The sequence below is a fragment of the Antrostomus carolinensis genome, unplaced genomic scaffold (assembly GCF_000700745.2).
Source record: "Antrostomus carolinensis isolate BGI_N321 unplaced genomic scaffold, ASM70074v2 scaffold3800, whole genome shotgun sequence".
Lineage (NCBI taxonomy): Eukaryota > Metazoa > Chordata > Aves > Caprimulgiformes > Caprimulgidae > Antrostomus > Antrostomus carolinensis.
In genome coordinates this window covers 345,369-364,913 of record NW_010289074.1, presented here as the reverse complement: position 1 = coordinate 364,913, position 19,545 = coordinate 345,369, and the positions used below count along the sequence as shown (strand labels likewise).

Below are 19,545 nucleotides of genomic sequence, written 5' to 3'. Positions count from 1 at the left end.
ATTCGCCCCGGACTTCACTTCTAATTGGGAAATCTGCCTTGTTTTTCAACAAAACGTGGACAACCCCGATGACAAATGTGAGTCAATTGGTTAACATGTTCCACCTGGCATAATAAATTACTGGTCAGCCTTGCTAGAGCTAATTTGCATAGTAATTTCCATGAGATTACCCAGAGTGCCTCACAGAGCACATTCCTTCCTAAATCGTGCAGTAGCGCATGAATTATATGGTGCATGAACAGGACAGCCAAGACAAAATTAATGTTTTCAATTAAGTATGAGTAGTGGCTTTTATTGCTATTTCTGGGGAGTCAGCCCTTTGTCAGTCCTTGGCTGTATCACGTGGCTGGAGACACGTGCTCTGTCTTTCCCACTCCTCTGATCGCTCTCCCAAGCAGTAGCTGGATCGCTCGGCTCCCCGCTGCTGCGCAAAGCTCGTCCCAATTGTATGCAGCAGGAAGCACAGGAACCGGACAGGACCTGCCCTTGGCATCCTCTGCCCTTTCATATTCACATATGCCAAGGACAGGTGGACAGAGAAGACCCAAAAGGTTTTGCAAAAAGACTCATGAAGGCAGAGCTGTGGATCAAGCAGGGCTGAAGGTTCCTGTTCTCTTGCAAGAGGGAAAGGACTCACACAGGCAGCCCCAGTCCAGCACCTGCAAAGAGCAGCAAATCCAGTAAGAGATGGAGCATTTCCACAGCCTCACCCCACTGGCTTCAGCGACCCAGGTGGCTGTTGCTCAGAGGACATCATGCTCAAAACTGGGGAGCTGCCTGAGGACTCCAGCTGGGTAAGAAGGTAGGCACCTCCATTCCCCCATCATCTCCAAAACCTGCACTGAGGACATCTTTTGATGTTAACTGATTTCTCTCCTTTCACTCCAGGTATCTGTGCCAGTCTCAGCACAAGGCCAGGCTGCAGCTAAAGATGCCTTTGGACTTCAGCTGAGACTGAAAAGCAGCTGCAAAATTCCACAGCAAACTGAGGACTGCTGAGGACTCTTCCCTTTGCATGTGACAGTCAACCGAGCCAGGATCTAAGTGAATCTGGCTGGAATTAATTCAAAGGCACTTCACTGTCACAAAGCACTCCAGGAACATTTGTTATTTGCCGTAGGCATAAGTCTGGGTGAACAGGTCCCAGTTATTAGGATTAAGCATGGCCTTCATGTAACACCTTTCCACTCATGTGGATTAACTTTTCATGGAATTAATCCAACAGAATAAGAACAACTATCACGCCCACCCTCCCTCCACCGCCCTCACCGCTAGCACCTGGGGACAGGATTGTCCCGCTGCTGCTTGTTCTGTGGCCTCCTTACCTTGGTATTCCAACTTGAAGCCTGGCTTGTTCTGTGAGTGGTCGCTGTGGAAGTACACAGTGGTTTCATGAGATGTTGACAGGAGGGAGCCTGGGATTTCGGTGCCTGACGTTACTGGTGTCGTACGGCCCGTTGCGGATTTCAACAAAGTCATGGTTCGGCTCAGTGGAGAAGTTTAGGAACTGGATGTGAGCACCTGGAGAGGAGAAATGAACAGTCTGCCTGTAAAGCTACAGCCAAACCCTAGCACATCAGCACCACTGACCCAGCGATGCCCAGTACAGCCTGGTCAATGGGCAGGGTACATTGGTCAATGAGCAGGGGCACGTTCACCGTGTTGGAGATACAGGGATCCTGCTGGTTTCAGACAAGCTCAGGCTATTAATACCCGTAGTTTCATGCTGCTGGAGCTCCTGTGCACACCTCTGCCTGACACCAGAGAAATGAGGAAGCCAAGCACAGAGCTAACAGGATCTCCCCTCGCCAAACTGTGCACAGCCAGCTCAGGCAGGAGAGACCGAGCCGGGTGTTTCGTTTCCCCAGCAGCACATGGCAGCTACACCAGGAGGAGGAGAGTTAATTCAGGAAACCCAGAGAGTCAACACATCTTCCAGGTGTGCAATACTTCCACCTCCTGGCAACTAGGCACCCTGATGGGGCTGGTCTGGAGAAGAGCTGAGCTGGAGGTGTGCGCATTTCTCTCTTACTAAGGGCTGGGGAGATCCTAATTTGGAATGTGCTGATGCCCACACGAACCCAAGCTGAGGCAGGATACAATCCAGCACGAGCTTTGGTCACTTCTTACATTTATAAAGAGTGGGGTGATGCAACAGGTGATTTTTTAAGGCACTAGTAGTTAAGATGGGGAAGTACACAAGCACACTAAGGGAGGATGTTACAGCTGATTCAGAAGCGTGCCCACAAATCAACCTGTTACACTCCATGGTGACCTGCAATCACCTTTTGAAGAAATATTTATCATTTCATAGCACCATATAAATGCATCTTTAATGGAAAGTAGGATCAGGAGGTCAAACAACAGAGTTTTTGTAACTCATCTTGGCAAGCAATGCATCCAGCACTGACTGAACAGGGTCAGTATCTTCCTATCATCTCTTCTGTGATAGCACCAAACCAAAAGCAGCTGTCTCACCAAACCCCACTGGCAGCAATATCCTCCATGTGCAGTCCAGGTTGCTTGGGTAGTTTCCTGGGAACCCTGGGCTCAGGAGCACTCCTTCCATCTCTTCTGCTGTTCCTCCACACTGGGCTGTGAAATCAACAGTGTTAATGGTCAGGATCACTTATGGGTCTCTCTGGATGATGGCCGTGGCTGGCCACCTCTATGGGAAATAATGAAGTTAAAAACTAAGGAGAGGAAAAGGAAAGTCTGCTGTGGAACTAGCACAAAGTTTGCCAGGCACTGGATGGCCACATTACTAATGCAAGTGCCTTTCTCCTGTCCTCTGGAGATAAAAGCCTGGATCCAAAGATCCAGTTTTGGCAACCACAGTGGGAGAGAGAGATGTGAGCTGCAAGAGAAGAGACTGACACTCTGTCCTGTCCATAGACGTGGTAACAGTGCACATCATGCACACAGCACTTGTTTGAATATTTAACCACCTAAAAAAAAAATAATATAAAATTACTGTGAAGAAACAGACTGATCCTGTTTTGACTCCAGTGACCACCACTACTTTTTCTGGTTAACTGATCTACCCTGACTGCTAGACTTCTCAATCTCTGGGCAATTACTGATAAATATAGAACAGAGTGTTTGAACACTGACTGAAGTAAATTCCCTACCAAGAAGTGATCCACAGATGACAACACAAAATAGATTTACAAAAGGCATCGGATGAAATTTAAACACAGATAACATCTCCTCATGCTTATCTAGATGACCTCAATCTTGTTATGATAATACCATCCAGCCAAATACACCCAGGTGGACTCCTAACACATTCTGACAGGGAAGGTGCAGATTCCCTTTGTCCAATATCTCATTACATGTGTACTTGCTACTAACAAGGTTTCTCCCAGGAGATTTCTCTTTCTTTTTCCTCTTAATGGCTCTTTAATAGAACTACTTCTAAATTATTTAGAAGTCAAGCACCTGGATGAAACAGACCAAAAGACAATCCGCACACTTTGCCAGGGAAGCAAGCTGTTCTCTGAGCAGGAGAACAAGCGAAGCCTGGGTTCTGCACAGCTGGCAGCCAGCTCTGGTGCTCTGGACAGTGTTTAGACACATCAGTGCATGGTTAGCACAGGACAATGAGCCTCAGGACTGGCAGCATGGGGTGCTATGGCATCTCCATAAAAGATGATGGTCACTCATGATGATCTGCAGATGGCTGCAGAGATGTGTTCATGCCTCTCTGAAGTCGGATGATCTTGTTCAGTCAAGTGTGGGGCAAGCTGATGGACATGAACAGACACGTGGATGGGTGTTTGTGTCACTGCACTTGGTCAAGACTGTCCAAAACCAGACAATCTGAATTAAAACTGTGTTCACACAGTGATAGTGCCCAGTAGGCACAGCCCAACCAGGCAAAACCCTACTGAACTGGGTGACTTGATGCTGACTGAAGAAGAAAACTTGAAACTTGTAGTTGCTCAGCTAGTCGTCAGCTAGATGATAATACTGGGATCCTCCTCCCTGCTGGGATCCCCCAACTTTAGCTGAGCTGAAGGGCTTCTAATTTCTTTCAGAGCAACTCCCATGGGTACGAGCCCTTTAGCTCAGTCATTCTGTTGTAAATGTCTCTGTATTTATTCCTGGCCTGCAGATCATCGGATAAAAGAACTGTTAGCTCTTATAATTACTTTAAAGCAAAATGATGTAAGCTAGAACAGCAGGAGCCTGAAATAACTGTTAACTAAAGCTATTAAATGCATAAATGTCTCTCTCAAAGCTGTAAAATGTGCAGTATGAATATTAAACATCTACATTTGCTAAAAGCAAAATATTAAAAATAATCCAAAAACTCCAGCAAGTTCCCTTCACCTCTGTGCCTCTTCTCCTAGAGCTTACTTCTTCCACAGTGGAAATTAACTGCCCAGGACTTTTCTCCAAAGGCCTGGAACCTCAGAGGGTGTCACAGGCAAACAGCCGCCTTGACAAGTGACCTGGTTCTTGCTGGTCACACAGGACCCACTAGACACCAAAGCAGGGAGAGCAAGGAGCCAAGTGGTGCCATTCAGAGATCCTGGGATGTAAAAAGGCTCCAGTAAAAGATACAGTTTTAGTGATGTCATGATGCTTTTCATAAAAGGAAAAACCACAGTCTTAAAATCTTTGCTTAAGATGGAAATAAAATTCTCAAGCCATAAACCCAATCTGCTTCCAGTATAAAGAAGTTTTAGGTTTTTGCCTTTTGAATGAATTTTTTGTTGAGACAACCCCTTTTTGTAGTTTACATTTTATACTAGTCACATTTTAAGCATTCAAAAATAAAGCACTGTGGGTGGCCAACAGGGAATTTTTTGTTTGAAATATCCTCTTGCAACAAATCAAGATTTTTCCACACACTATCTCAGTTCCAGAACAAATCTGCATTTCTCTAAGTCAGACCTTTACCTTTTTTTTACTTTTTTTTTTTTTAAATAGAAAAGTGCTATAAATACCTGATAGGTACAAAAGAACAAGAGTCCTACCAATGCAAAGCGGAGGTGGGTAATTCCAGCGGCGGACAGTGCCTGGCATGCAAGAAATGTGAGAGTGGCCCTGGAAGAGAGAAAAACAAGACACAGGGTTTGGAGGGTCTCCCTGCATTCCCAGGTGTTTGTTCTCATCCTTTTGGGGGTTTTTTTTTGGACAATGTGTAGTACCTGAAGCGCGTAGCCTGGTTCACACTGGAAAGAGACGACGTCGTTCACTAAATAGCGCTCGCCGATCTTCACCCCGTTCCCAGGAACCGGGGGCTCCGGGCAGCTGGACAGACCCACGGCTGCAAAGGCAAGAGAGAAGTGAGTGCTCCAGGGAGTGGGGATGGGGTGTGTGCTGAAGGCAAAAGGAATGGAAATGCACATCTTCATTTTATCCCAGTCCCCTGTTTAGCAACAACCTCCACCACAGACACTGGTGGGAAAGTCCCCTGGCCTTTGGATTCTCCATGAAGACACCCCTGACCACGTGGGATTCCTCTGTCATACAGGGTTATGTCCAGGATCCAGAGGTATTCACATCTGGTGCCTTCACTTTACCTGGAACACACTTTTTTTTAACATACAAAGGTATCACAAATCACTTCATGATTTGCAGCCAAAAATGTTTTTGACTGAACCTTAATGACTTGATGGAAGAGCTGCAACTGTGACAGCACGTCCACTGCAAAGCAAAAACTGTCTCATTCTCAACAGTTCACAAACCAAACCACCCACCACAGCCCCACATCCGAGGTCCATGTTCCTGTTACACTGTGTGATCCTTTACCAAACAGGCAGCATCTGACAGAACATCAGAGAAGATGCAAGAGGGAACTATCTGCTGGTCCACGCTGGCCATATCCAGGGCACACGGTATGTGTTGTATGTAATTTGTCCCTTTCTGGGCAGAAGCAGCATGGTTTCATGGGTTCTCCAACCCTATTCTTCCTGTTTTTCATTAAAGACTGAATTTACCATGAGCTGTAAGCAGCAGTTAGCATGGCTGGTCTTTGATGGTGCTACAGAACAGCCTACAAAAATTTCACTCCATCCCATTTCCACCTGAGCTACATTTACAACTGGGAATATCCTCCTGTAAACCCAGTTAATAACCCCAGAGTCGTGTGTCGGGTGACGTGCTCTCCTTCCCACACATGCCACTCCTATTTCCTTCTGCAACACCCAACGGAGATAAAACCAAGCCCGGCGTCTGCAGTCACCTCGCACCCACCACGGCTCAGCTGCCTGCCAGCACCTCCCTCGCTCTCAGCACCGGCAGCTGCCATGGAAAGATAACCTTCTGCATCACGGCAAGGGCTAATGCTCTGCTCAAACCTACAGTCTGAGCCGAAAGCAGGTGAAAAAAAAAGAAATGAGAGAGGGAGAGAGGAGATGCTGACTCTCCTCCTGAAACCCATCACACTTCTCAGCAAGAAAACACGTGGTCCCTCCCCACACATGGCTGTATTGCTTGACCTTCAGAGAGACGAGAGGAAACAGCTTTAAATAGCTTCCCATTCAGATCAGTAGGCACTGAGTTTCACTCAGTCCTAAATTGTTCTTGCTCTGCTTTGGCTTCCGAGCATGTAGAGATAAGAGCTTTGCTAGAAGAATCCAGCGAGGGAGAAAGGGGACGAAACAAACTCTGGTGTTTTAGCTCATCTCTCAAAGCTACTTTGCAGCACCTCTAACCGAGCAAAGACAAAACCTGGGGCTCAGAGCTGTGAAATTCCAACTGTACAAACAAAGCAAACAATATGGATTGTTTCCAGCTACCCTGCAAATCAACATCTATTAATTTTCTCAGCAAAGAACCCAAACAAGGCAGATAATCCCAACCCTCATGAAAAACCTGCACATCATCGTTGCAATGGGGCAATACAATCCTCAAAGAACTTATTGATTGAACAGAAATGGAGAAGAAACAGAGTCACAGCAAGAGAATTCCTACAACAACATCCATTTCTCCAGCTCCCAGAGAGCAATCCAGGGCACACTTTTTCACCCCAATCTTCTCAGTTGCTGTAATCTTGCTGGATCCATTGATATGTGAGATTTCAATCTGCAAACCTGGGAAAACCTGGAAAGCTTAGTTCTAGTTGGCCCTCTAAAAGCACCCAGCCCCTGCAAACAGCTATGCCATTTCTGTGGACGTTTTACAAAACGAAACACACTTTCAAACCTATTTGCTGCTTTGGAAAAAAAGAAACAGAACATTGGTTGGGTTCAGAGACAAACACAAGATTTGTGATCAGAAGCAATTGTCAGACGCTGCGTCCAGCAAGAAACAATTATGTTTGCATTGCCCCAGGGAAGATTGTGTGAACACAGACAGCAGTCCCAGCACATCTCTCATCAGCTCACCATCACTGCTACCAACGCAGGAGCAGAGCCAGACCCATCACCACGCATTAACCAGTCCCCAGGGCTCGCACATAGACCCAACTGCCTCCTGGCCCTGTCACACCCATCTTCAGCACACTGCAAATGCACAAGCCTGCTCCCTTTCCTGACTGCTTTAACTAAATGTTTCTTTTAGATGTGCTGAACAGAGCTGAGAGCTGCCATTCTGCACCTGCTTGTACACTGTGCTGCTGCTGGACTGCGAGTAATTCAAGCCCTGGGTCCAGCACCATGGGCGAGACAGCAGCCACCATCACTGTGACCCACTGCAGCTTGACTCCAGCACACCTTTCCCAAATGGGCATCTGCTCCAAGAGCAGGAATCAAACACAGACATGGGAAAGAATGAATTTTTAGCATCCTAATCCAAACCTGGCAGTCCTTTCCCAAGAGACTCTCTTCCCTGCCAGGTATTCCAGTTGTAGTCAGGTTTGTTCTCTTACACTGAGGATTTATTTTTTTTAAATATAGTCTCTGTGTATTATCACAGATAATGATGTTCCCAGGTCTGTATACCCAAGAGCTGAATGCAGCCTTATGTGAGACCTGCTGGAAGCAAAGCACTGCCATTCTGCTAGAACATTGGCATAATCCATCACGGATGAACCCAGTACACTGTCCAACACAACAGAGGGGGAGAAGGGAGTGGGTGCCCACGCTTTGGGCAGTGCCTCCTTTGGAACATAATCTCAAAGCTTCCCATTTCACTCAAGCCAATGTGCCTCCCTGAGTTGGAGAATCAAACAGAAAGGTGGCCATGGATTTGTGTGAATCGGGAGGGAAATGATGCTGTCCAGTGTCTGGACACAGCAGAGAGAGACACAACGCCAGCACTAAGCTGAACAGGAACCAGTTTGTGCCCTGGCAGCAACGGCAGCTGATGGTGTCCTGGGCTGAATGGACAGCAGATGGAGGGAGGTGATTGCCCTCCTCTACTTGACACCCATTCGACAGCACCTAAAACACTGCACCCAGTTTTGTACCCCATGGCACAAAAAAACCCAAAACACTGATGAAGTGGAGTGAGTTCGGCAGAGGAGCACCAGGACGGCCAGGGGCTGCAGCACTCACCCTGTGATGAAAGGCTGCCCAGAGTGCTTCTGCAGTCTCCATCCTTGGAGTTGTTCAAGCACAGACCGCATAAAGATGTGTAAAGTGAGTAATCTATGAGTTACCTCATATGTGACCCTCCTTTCAGTAAGAGGTTTGATGAGGTCACCTCTGAGGTCCCTTCCAACCAGAATTACCCTATGAAGATCTATCTAGCCCTGCACGCTGTTTCCAGCAATGTCCAATACTGAATGCCCAGGAAAGACTGCAAAGAGCCTGCAGTCCCAGCCTCTGGCAAGCATCGTTTCAGGCATTTCCCGAGCAAAGATTACAGCACTGTGCTGAACAGGCCAACTCCCCATGAATTTTTCATAGTTTGGCCTCCGCAACTCCTCCTGCGCTACAACACAGAAACCAAACAGATGCTACGAAGTGCATCAGCAGCAAGATGAGGGTCACCTCATGACCCCACATCTCCTCTGCTGCATCTGTTCTCCGTTTAACCCTCACTCCCTCTCTGCAACTTGAGAGCAGGGAACCACCTCTGCGCAGGCATTAAAGCTCATGCCCCTTCCCCACTAAGCAGCTTCAGCTCTACAAGGCAACGACGCTGTAACCATTTCCCCATCGCTCAGAGGAACGGCGAGATCAAGGCTGAATTGCTCTTACTTTTGTATTCCAGGTGAAAGCCGGCAGCAGAGACACTGATATCCGAATAGAAATGCAGATAGAGCTGGTTTGAAGTGCTGTTCAGCAACGCAGGCACTGTAGTCCCTGGGAAAACAAGAGGTGCACAAAGATACTGAAGAGGATTCCTTTTTTCCTCACCCGTGTCCTCGGAGACTAGCTGCAGAAGAGGCTGAGAACAGAAAGTCCTTTAACTTAACAAGCTCTGTTGGTTTTGATCAGGTTCTAATGAGGCCAATTGAGAAATACCCAAGGCCTCTCCGCAATGGCCTTTTCAAAGCCTACTGATGAATTTCATCATGTGAAGTTTTCCCACTTACAGACCAGACACACTGAAAGCACTGAGAAGGGAACTGGTGATGAGAAACTATGTGGGTGGAGCGCAGGTGCCCCGCAAGGTCCCAATTCCTTCTCCCACCTTGTTCCCTGGAAGCTGTTGCAACAGCAGGTCTGAGCTAACCCCACGCGACCCAGCAGCGCTGTGGGAGCTCCCACTTCCCAGTTGTGGAAGTGCTCGTGGATTTTTCCAAAAAAACCTGAAACTTAACCCATTGGTTTTGTGTTTAAGGTTCTCTATCAATATTTTCTACAAGAAGATAGCAGTCACATTCTCAATTCAACAAAGCATACAATTCCCTTTAAGGACATACTTAAATCTAGTCCCAGTTTCTGAAGCACTTCAGCATATGCTTAATTTTATGTACGTGCTGAAGCCAGCTGATGTGAATAGGAATTAAACATACACTGATGGGCTTTCACTGAACACGATGCTGAACACATACCAGAGAAACTTCCCAGCATGGTGGCTGTGTTATCTCCTCCATCAAACACTTCCAGGGAATCCCAGTTCTGCTCAGTAACAAAACTGATCACCTGGATCTGAAGAGAAAAAAAAGAAACAGTACAACTCCTGCAATCACGTTAATAAACCACAATAATATCAATGAAAGGGCCACTAGTAAAGTCCAGCAAACTCCAAACTCCCGTATCAGGGGTGCTGGCAGCTGTTGCTACAGAGAGCTCCTGTAATTTCACAGCTGATTTACAGCAGCTGAGAAGCTGAGCCTTTTTTTTCCTGTTTTGAGAAATCCCCAAAGACTTTTGCATCACTTTTCCTAGGAAAGTAACCACTAACAATGCAGGAGCTGAAATCAAAACAAGAGCAAGCCCCACTTAATTACAAGATATTTTAATCCAATGAGGTTTCTTGCCACTGCCTGGTTTCTCAGCTTTTAGTCAAATCACTCCAATTGCATTTTCAAATTTCCCACCTTTCTCTGCCATGCCCCATAAGGTTTGGAGGCTTAATGAAATCACTTGACCCCATGAGTTAAAAATTCAGTGCAATCCTCAAATGATAACATCATCATGAGATCTGATAAATCCGCATTTACATCGAAAAGCAGCTCTTATACTTCAGCAAAGATCCACATGTAACATCCACTCCAAATATCTCACTTGCCTTTGTCTTGCTAAACATAAAATACACACACTTTAAAAAAAAAAAAAAACAAAAAAAAAAACAAAAAAAAAACCCCAACTGAACTCTATTATTTCTGCCATTTTAAGCTTTTTTCCTCCTTGATTTATTCTGAATAATAAAGCAGGCTATAAAATTCCTGCAAATTTCTTTTTTTTTTTTCTTCAAAAAAATAAGTGGAGTTCATCCAGCAGAAATTGCTGTGACCCCTGCGGAGCCATTACTGATCACACTGACCAAGCCAATACCTTTCAGCCTGCATAATGACACCCCCGTCGTGATTTACATTATTGAAAGAGAACGTGGATCGAGAATGTGCATTTTATTTGTTCTTACATTTTCTAAATTATTTATTCTCTTCCCCCCCCCTCCTCGCAACTTAACGGAATAAACATTTTTAAGGTCCTAATTCTAGTCTGACATGTGGATTCACGAGGGATCTGCATCTATTTACTGCCATGTATATAAATTAATTCGCTCAGAAGGTTTTGCTACGGGAATGAATAATTCATGGCAGAAGTTCTACCTCGTACCCTGATTACATAAAAATCCTGCTAGTGACTCGCCGCTACCAAGAAAGCTTTAATTTCACCTCCTCCTCTGATTTACAGTTGTTTAACCTTTAATTGTTGTACAAAATGAGGGTAAACTGATGCTTAAATTAGTATCTAATAACCGAGAACATCTTGCACGTAAAAGTGGGTGACTGGGGAAGCGGAGCCGATCCGAGCGGGTGAGGTGACGCAGCCGCTGTGTGGGAGGATGACGGGTCCAACTCTGTGGCCATCACCCTGCCTCTGGGCTTCCTGGGGGCCAACCCCTTTCACCACACCCTTCTTCCCCCATAGAAGACTAACAGTGGAAGTCTCAGTGCCACAAGCTGATGAGATCTGGACTGATGTTGAGGGAAGGTGTCATCCTGCGACTGGCCAGTGTCTAAGGGCAGAGTTGAGGGGTGGTGGGTCCCCCGGCACAGCTGGAAGCAGAGACCCCAGCACTGCTGTGGGTCCACACAGACTCCTGCTGAGCCCCAGAGGAAGGGGTGATGCTGAAGGACCACAGTCTTGCCCCTTCACCCCAAAACTTCCCACTCTAGACCTAGAAACTGAACTTTAGGGCTCTGGTAGCATTAAGGCTGAGCTGCAGAATCCACTTTTTTCTCTGCTTACATTCTGTGTTAGACCCTAAAATATCTATTTTCCTTGCAAGAGATGACATCCAGCAGGAAAGAGGTAAAAAAAATAAATAAAAAAAATTAAAAAAAACCAACCAACCACACACCACCAAAAAAACACCCACAATAAAACCTTTCAAACGCTTTGGCACCACATTTTCCAGTTTTACATGCCAGAGCTGCATTTGCACAACCAAAGAGGTGAGAAACAAGCACTTATGAATAAAGACATGTTTTTAACAGCCCGCTGTAATACCCGCTCTCCTCTAAGCTTCGCAGATGTGAGATGTGCAAGAACCAGCTCGGCGGCAGCGAGGGTTTGCATTCACAACACGGCGGCGCAGAATCCAGACATCTATTTACATCCATCGCTTGAAAAATTAAGTGAATTATCACCTCCCCATCCCAGGAGTCCTGAGCAACTCGCCAACTGCCTCAACTGCTCTGAAGTCTGGCTGAGCTAAATGGATCCTTCCTGCCATTCAGGGGTGGGGGAGAGGGTTGAGAATGGCTAAAATTCCAGATGAAAAGGCAGGAATTGACGGTGAGCTCTGAGGTTTTTAAAAACACTATTTTAAATGGTTTCAAAAACAAAGAGGAGATGGGAATTTGCCTGAGTGGACACAGCAAAAGCCAGACAGAGGGCACAAAATATGATTCCAGGCTTGTGCTGTTCTGCTGTGAAGCTCCCAGTGCTGTTCCCACCAACTCTGCCATCCCAGACCCAGGTTCAGGTTTTGGTTTGAGTTATGATGGTGGCAGCAGGTAAGAATCACTCTGGGAGAGCAGAATTGTAATCCAGCAAGGCAGAGCTGATGTTTCAATAAAACTGTTGAGAGAAACACAACTGCTGTGTGCTGCAGAGAGAGAGGAACTCACCTTCAGGTCTATTAACCAAATACATGATAGAAAAATAAAAGCACTTGATGAACAAAGCCCTTGCAGACAAAGTGTGTAAAAAAGAAGAAAATAATAATATAATAAAGAAGAAGAAAGAAACCCTCTGATAATGGGGCCTGGGGAATGAATGAACCTGGTAAAGAATCCATCTCCTGCACCTCAGCTGATGTCAGCGCAATGCACCATGAGATGCTTTCTGCGAGGACAAGGCACCTTATGTGCTGAATGAGAACTTTATCTAAGGTTTGGTCTCTGATGTTGGGCTTATTTCTCAACATCCTTTGGTTTGCAGGACTATTCTGCAGAGGAATGATAAGGACCACAAAAAGACCTGAAGAGAGAGAAGCTCATTTACCAGGAGACAATGAAGAGCAAAGCTGTAATTGTATAATCATACTGCTGCAACTCTGCTGGCATAACAAATCCACGCAGGCACTCCGAGCAAGCAACTCTTCCTTGGTGTAGCTTACACTGCTTTCAACATTGCATAATTAAGCAGTATAAAGATATATGCCCAAAATACCACAATTATTTCGTTACACCAGAACAGCCACGTTGCTCCAGTTGATTTCCCATGGAGAGTGTCTCCAGGAGGCAAAAATCCATTGAAATATTACCCACTTCTAGCAGTCATAGCGTAAATGGATGTCTGATTCCAGAGAATTACACATTCCACTGATCTCCCTCCTGTGAGGGGCAGCAACTTCATAACACGTGGCCTCTTAAAGTGCACCATCTCCTCTCCAGACCCTGCTGCCAGCACTGTACCTGTATCCCTGCTCCTTCGGGGACCGTTATCTTCCAGACGCAGTTGAGGCTGTTCAGGTAGGGCTCAGGGAAGCCAGGGGACAGGATGGTACCTTTGCGTTCTGTCAAATTTCCACCACATGGCACTGAAATAAGCAAAGTAATGTTTGAACATGGAAGGATGGGGCTTTATACGAAAGCATTCTCTTTAAAACATCTGTCCATGGATAAAAAAGCAAGAAGAATTGGCTCGGGATTTAAGGATAAGATTTGTATGAATAATCCTCTTTTCAGTAACAACTTCTAACGCCAGCAGCACAGAGTCCTTAAGGGGAACACCAGGTACATCAGCCCACGAGATCGATTCTTTAGGAACTGCTCTCCTTCAAAGAAGGTGAAAGCAGCTTTCAGGCAGTTCTAATTTATCCTACACGCTGTCCTAAGCTCTTAGAACGAGTATTGGATCAAAAGGTCCCTGCCCTGACATTTGGGGTTAACCACCTTTGTTCATAGGCAGGTCTGGCTTTTGCATTTAAGGAGTATGAAAATATGAAAGACATTTTTGTTTTGTTTCATCAGCATTTTGGTGTCTGGTTTGGTTGTTTGGTTTTTTTTTGGGGGGTGGGGTGTTTTTTTTGGTTGGTTGGGTTTTTTTTACCATCCAAAAAGACTCAATTTCTTTTTCTATTACAAATTGCTGAACTATTTTGCCTTTTTTGCCCCAAGAGATACCTTTTTTAAACCCAAGAGATACCTACCCACACAGGTGGGTACTGAAACATTCCACTGAGCCAGTGCCCCGGGCATGGTGAGGCACTCGATGCTGCGGGAGCCCAGGAGCGCGTAGCCAGCGCTGCACTCGAACCTCACCACCGCGCCCACCGCGAAATCGCTGCCCAACCGCCGGCCGTAACGAGGCTCCGGCACCGAGCTGCACTGAGTGGCACTGGTCCGAGGAACCGCTTCCATCCCAGACAGGAGAAACCAGCAGGTGAGTGTGCAATTGCAAACCAAAAAAATAAGAAAAAAAAAATGGTTAGAGCAAACATATTGGAAATATTAAGTGCTAAATTAAAGATTAATTAAAAACAACGCAGGAATCTGATTACACCTAAAACCCCAAAGAAGGGTTGAGTCCAAACACGAGCTTTGAGAAAGAAAAAGAAATAACATTTCAACTCAAACTTCCATCAATTCAAGTGATACTTGAAATAAAAGCAGCTAGGACGCTACAGAACTGTGCACGCTCTCTAAGATGAGACTGTTTGCCTTCAGAAAACTTATCACCACATCAAAAAGGTCATTTCTAAATAGGGAAACCAAAGCATTCAACAATGACTTTTCAAAATGTTGGTTTGCCATATAGAGCTACAGCCTCAGCAGAAAACCTTTCAGGTTTCTCAGCTCCCTCGTCTCATTACGATAAAGGAGAACAATTTTAAACAATCTTCAAGATGAGAAAAGTAAAAAAAAAAAAAGGGGGGGGGGGGGAACATTTAAGTTGTGATGCTGCATTGCCAACTGTTGAAATTGCCTGCATTCCTGGAAATTGCCTGCAATACTGGAAGCAACAAAGAAAGAAATGAAGAGTCTGAAATGGAGAGCGAGGGGAAAAATGAGTCAAAAAAATGTCTATTGCTGAGGAAAAAAATCAATTCATATTTCCGAGTTGCTTTACAATTTATTAGTGTGTAATGCCCGAGTTGCTCCGAGGGGAAAAATCGTGGAGATGATGAGCACATTAGCTATATTGTTTGATTTTAATTTGATTCAGAGAGATGAATGTCAAACGCGCTGTCAAAGGCATCACACAAGATAATCAGCAAGAAGCTGAAGTCTGAAGTGTGTCAGTGGACTGGGGAGGGGAATAGAGAGGCAGAAAGGATCCAGTTATGATGATGCACAACTTTGGGCAAATCCAAGACAATAACCAAAAGACTGATGGATCTGTGGCCCTGCTCAGATAACCCCAGCTCAGCTATTTGTGACCAACCAGCGTGTGCTTGGCCTCTCTCCAAAGCACAGAAAGAATCGTGGCTGCGTGCTCAACCCAGCCCTGCAGCTCTGCTCTCCAGTTCAGGCTGCTCCCACCACCATGCTTCAGGCTTCTGACTCCTTCACCTCGGTGGAACTTGCTGTACACATGTGTCATTGGATAGGGGAGGCTTTGGGAGAGAAAACTCCTCGTTTGGGTAAAAATGAGAGTAAACCCCAACAGAGCCTGGCCAGGCAGATCAAAACCAGAGCTGGCTCTCTCTTTTACTCTTGCTTACCATGCAGTAATCGCTGAAGAGTCTGCAGCTCATCATTAGCATGTAGCAGGGAGGAGGTAATCTTTACTGATTTCATCAAAACCTTTGCTTTGCTGAACTCTTTAAAAATTACTCTCAGAACTACAGTTGTTTTACAATAATTAGGCAGAAATTCAAGAGAACAGATCTCTGGGTACTAGAAAATCCAAACCATGCTTCACTTTGCCCCCGGAGAAGGCACAGGTTGTCTGTCCCTGCTGTCTGTCCCCACTTTACAGTAATGTGCACGTAAGAGCTTGGCTGGAGCACGGATAATTACACAAGGCATGTGGGTGTGAAAGCCCTTCTGTTTTCCCACTATTCTGTACATCACTTTCTATTTACTACTTTAAAAAAATCTCTAAGTGGGACTCGCCCAACGGAACACAAGCTGTTACTGAAAGGATCAAAGGGCAAAAGTTTGACAGCAGGAGAGCCAAGCCTATGACACGCAGAGAGGAAGGATTTCACAGAGCTGCCAGACAAGTGTTCAGCTGCTTAGGCTGAGAAATGTGCTAAAACACCAGTGGGAAAAATTGCTTGAGTATAAATCTCAAGAACTCACTGTGTACTCAGGGCATGGCTCAATGAGACACTTCTGACACCAACCCTGGGACATGCGAGGGTTGAGGCTGAGTGAAAATGGAAGGTCTGAAGAAGAAGTACCTACAGGAGCCAGACAGCCCTGCAAGTTCATTACTAACAAAACAATTTCCTGTGATATCTCCTGTTCAGACAAAGTGTGCAAGGACCCAGAAGACACCAAAAGGAGGTCAGGAGACTTTCACACATAACTCTATGTTTGACCATTATCTCAGGACTAACCCGAGGACATCTCCAGAACACAACTGTGCTCACCTTGGTAGACAAAATGAAAACCTTTGGCTGTAGATTGACCCTTGGAACTAAATTTGATGAGAATCTGGTTGGTGGTAGCTAATGGTAATGATTCACCTAGATGAGGAGAAAGAGAGAAAACAAGAGAGAGAGATTACAGCGTTAGCTACACAAAGAGTTGCAAAGAGCAAGGTGTTAAGTAGCAGGCTCTATTTTTAGCTTGCTTTTCCCAGCAGCAAGAGGGACACATTCCCTACCTGTATGAGAGCCCGAGAGGGAGCTGAGGAGCCGGGAGTGCTGGTTGGGGCCATCGTGGACTTCAACGACATCGTTGAGCGCGGTCTGGAAGAAGGCGAACTGCCCAAAGACCACTGGGAAGAGAGGGAGCGCCGGTTGGGACAGGCAGTGGGACCAGCCATGCTGCTGTCCCTGAACAACCAGGGCCTGGGGCCAAGACATTGCAGCTTCTTTTATTTCAGGAGCTTGGCTAAGACATAAAGTGCCTGACTGACAGCCCTGGAAGATGGGAGCCCTTTATTTATCCATAACAGAAGCAGCAACCAGCCTCCCCTGTGTTCACTTGCCAGTACACTTTACCACTGATTCATAGGCCAAAAGGGATTCTTTTATGAATCATCCCCTTTGCCTGCCTACATAACACAAGGTATGTAATTTCACCAACTGATAATTATTATTTATTATTTATATTGAACCTCTATCATGAAGTGGGCTCCTGTTGGGTTAGGCATTGTACAAAAACCCGAACAAAATAACAATCCTTGTCCTGAAGAACTTGATTTCTAGGTTGAGCCTCTCTGGTCAGGGAAGATGACTGCTGGGGAGAGCAGACACCCACAATTTTAGTAACAGTCAGTCCTAAGTCTGTCTACAGAGACTGCTAACGAGGGAGCTGTGCAGTGCTCTGGGTATAACTGCATATGTTGTAAACGCACCAAGGAGCAGGCAGAGCTTAAAAAAGGGAAGAAATAATAATGAGAGGATCAGAGCTTTTTTTAGCTAGAGCAAGGAGACTTTAGTTATTTTTTTCAGAATGTAATAACAGGTTTTTTTCTTCCCAAATCTGTACTTAGAAGATTTTTTTCCTCCCCTTTGTCTCCTCTCCTAGCTTTGCATTTTCAACTTGTAAATGCCCAGTTGCAAATCCACAAGCTGAGAGATCTCCTGCTGTGAAATTCATCATCCACCAAGCTATGACATTTGTTTCCTGCACATTCAGGTTCCCAGCACAGCTTTGATGCTGGGAACACTGAAAAAAAGTGACGAGGACACACCCTGATGCCTGCTGTACACAGAACCTGAGAAGTGAAGGAGATGGGAAATGCATAACATTCACTACTAATGGTTTTCCTGCTTTATTTTAATGAAGCAATTGAAAGGTAGCAGGTGGAGAAGAGCTAAACTAATTTAGCTGTCATCCTACTGTAGGCAAAAGTCAGACTTGCAGATCAAAACTGTCTGGCCTTCTAGTTACTGCGTTTCTTAAGACAGTATCAAGATCAACTCTAGTAAAAGAGGTTAAGAGGTGTAAGAGCACAGTGCAGTATTTCATCTGTTAGACCCAGGAGCTCAGCTGTGACCCACACGCACAGGCAAAAGGACAACACAAGAGGAAGGAGCTCATAGCTGATGTCTGTATGTGGTATCCTTACCTCACACCTCCCTATCATAGCAAAGGCAACCACAAACAACTGAGAAAACCACAGGGACTGGCTGGATTAATACAATGCACTGAGAAGCAATATAAAAACCCCAGAATTTGCAATCCTTCACCTTAAAATGCTCTTCAAGAACTTTAACTTCCCTCCCAACAAGAAAACATGTTAACCAGTACTACTAACATCCAGCCAGCTGCCTCCAGGGTTTCTAGAACATCGATCATTCTTGTATTCAAGCTTCAACCAAAACTAAGCAACACTGGACTCTATAAAATAGAATGTTGGTCTGTTTAAATGGGTCTGGTTTTTGTTTGGATCTAGTTTTAAAATTTAATTTACATGTTATTTAAAAATAAAAATTTAGTCCTAAGTACCAGAGCTGCACATCCACAGAACTATACATTTATGTGCTTCTCTGAGCAGACAGGTCATTTAGCACCCTAGTTAGCATGTGTTTATGGTAAATACTTTTTGGACTCTGGAGGTCTTCTGAGACCACTGCTAGCATTAACCACCAGGTATTATTTTTTCCTTGAGTTTTCAACTCTGCATGACTGGATATAGCGCAGGAACTGGAAGAGAAATCACAAGATGGTGTTTTTTTGCTAGGTTTGTTTTTCATATCCCTCATTTCAGATAAATTTTCAAATTCAGAAAACTTCCATCATCCTCACTGACTACAACAAAGTATAATTAGCATCCAACAGTGCCACTTACTCTTCCAGTCTCTCTTATCTCCATTTATATATGCATTTATTCTACTGCTTTGTTCAAACAAAAAAAAAAAACCAAAAACAACCCCAAACAAGAATGTTGCACAGACAACAGGACAGATTTTCAAAAAACCATCCAAAAAATGATACCATAGTCCTTCGGCACAACGATGAAGTACAAGCAGACTTGGCCACTGGTGTAGTTCTGGGGATAATTTGGAGAAAGGACGACGCCGTCGGAGCCCGTGTACTGACCACCACAGGGTGCTGCAAGGGAAAGCCAAGAGCTGATCACGGACCGTACCCTTACCAAAGCCTCTCTGGAGGCAGCAGCTCTTCCTGCTGCTTGGAGATCCCCCTGCCCACGTGCTGGAACACTGGGCAGTGTCAGCTGCCCCCAGCCGCGATCGATTCGACGCTTCAGGCGCTGCAGCTCTCGCTGCAAGTTCTGATTTAGAAATATAAGGCTTATCCCAACCTGAGTTCATGCCTGCTTCACATTTAATTATCAAGACAACGCCACGGGATGCCATGTAAGGCGCTGTATCCCAGTGTGTGATTTGCACTGCTCTCCAACCCATCTGAAAGCTCAGGACCCAGCAGAATGAGCT

The 19,545-nt window shown here is 45.4% G+C and overlaps 1 protein-coding gene across 1 annotated transcript in view; it reads right to left on the bottom strand.

Annotated features, from left to right (window-relative positions):
• Window positions 1-19,545, bottom strand: part of LOC104525642 (CUB and sushi domain-containing protein 2) — a 291,143-nt gene that overhangs the window by 53,716 nt on the left and 217,882 nt on the right. Inside the window, 12 exon segments of the mRNA XM_010168859.2 lie at window positions 1,326-1,435; window positions 1,437-1,521; window positions 2,479-2,595; window positions 4,986-5,055; window positions 5,160-5,278; window positions 9,099-9,203; window positions 9,899-9,995; window positions 13,439-13,563; window positions 14,176-14,379; window positions 16,567-16,662; window positions 16,803-16,916; window positions 19,085-19,201. Of these exon segments, the coding sequence (XP_010167161.2) occupies window positions 1,326-1,435; window positions 1,437-1,521; window positions 2,479-2,595; window positions 4,986-5,055; window positions 5,160-5,278; window positions 9,099-9,203; window positions 9,899-9,995; window positions 13,439-13,563; window positions 14,176-14,379; window positions 16,567-16,662; window positions 16,803-16,916; window positions 19,085-19,201 (1,359 nt within the window).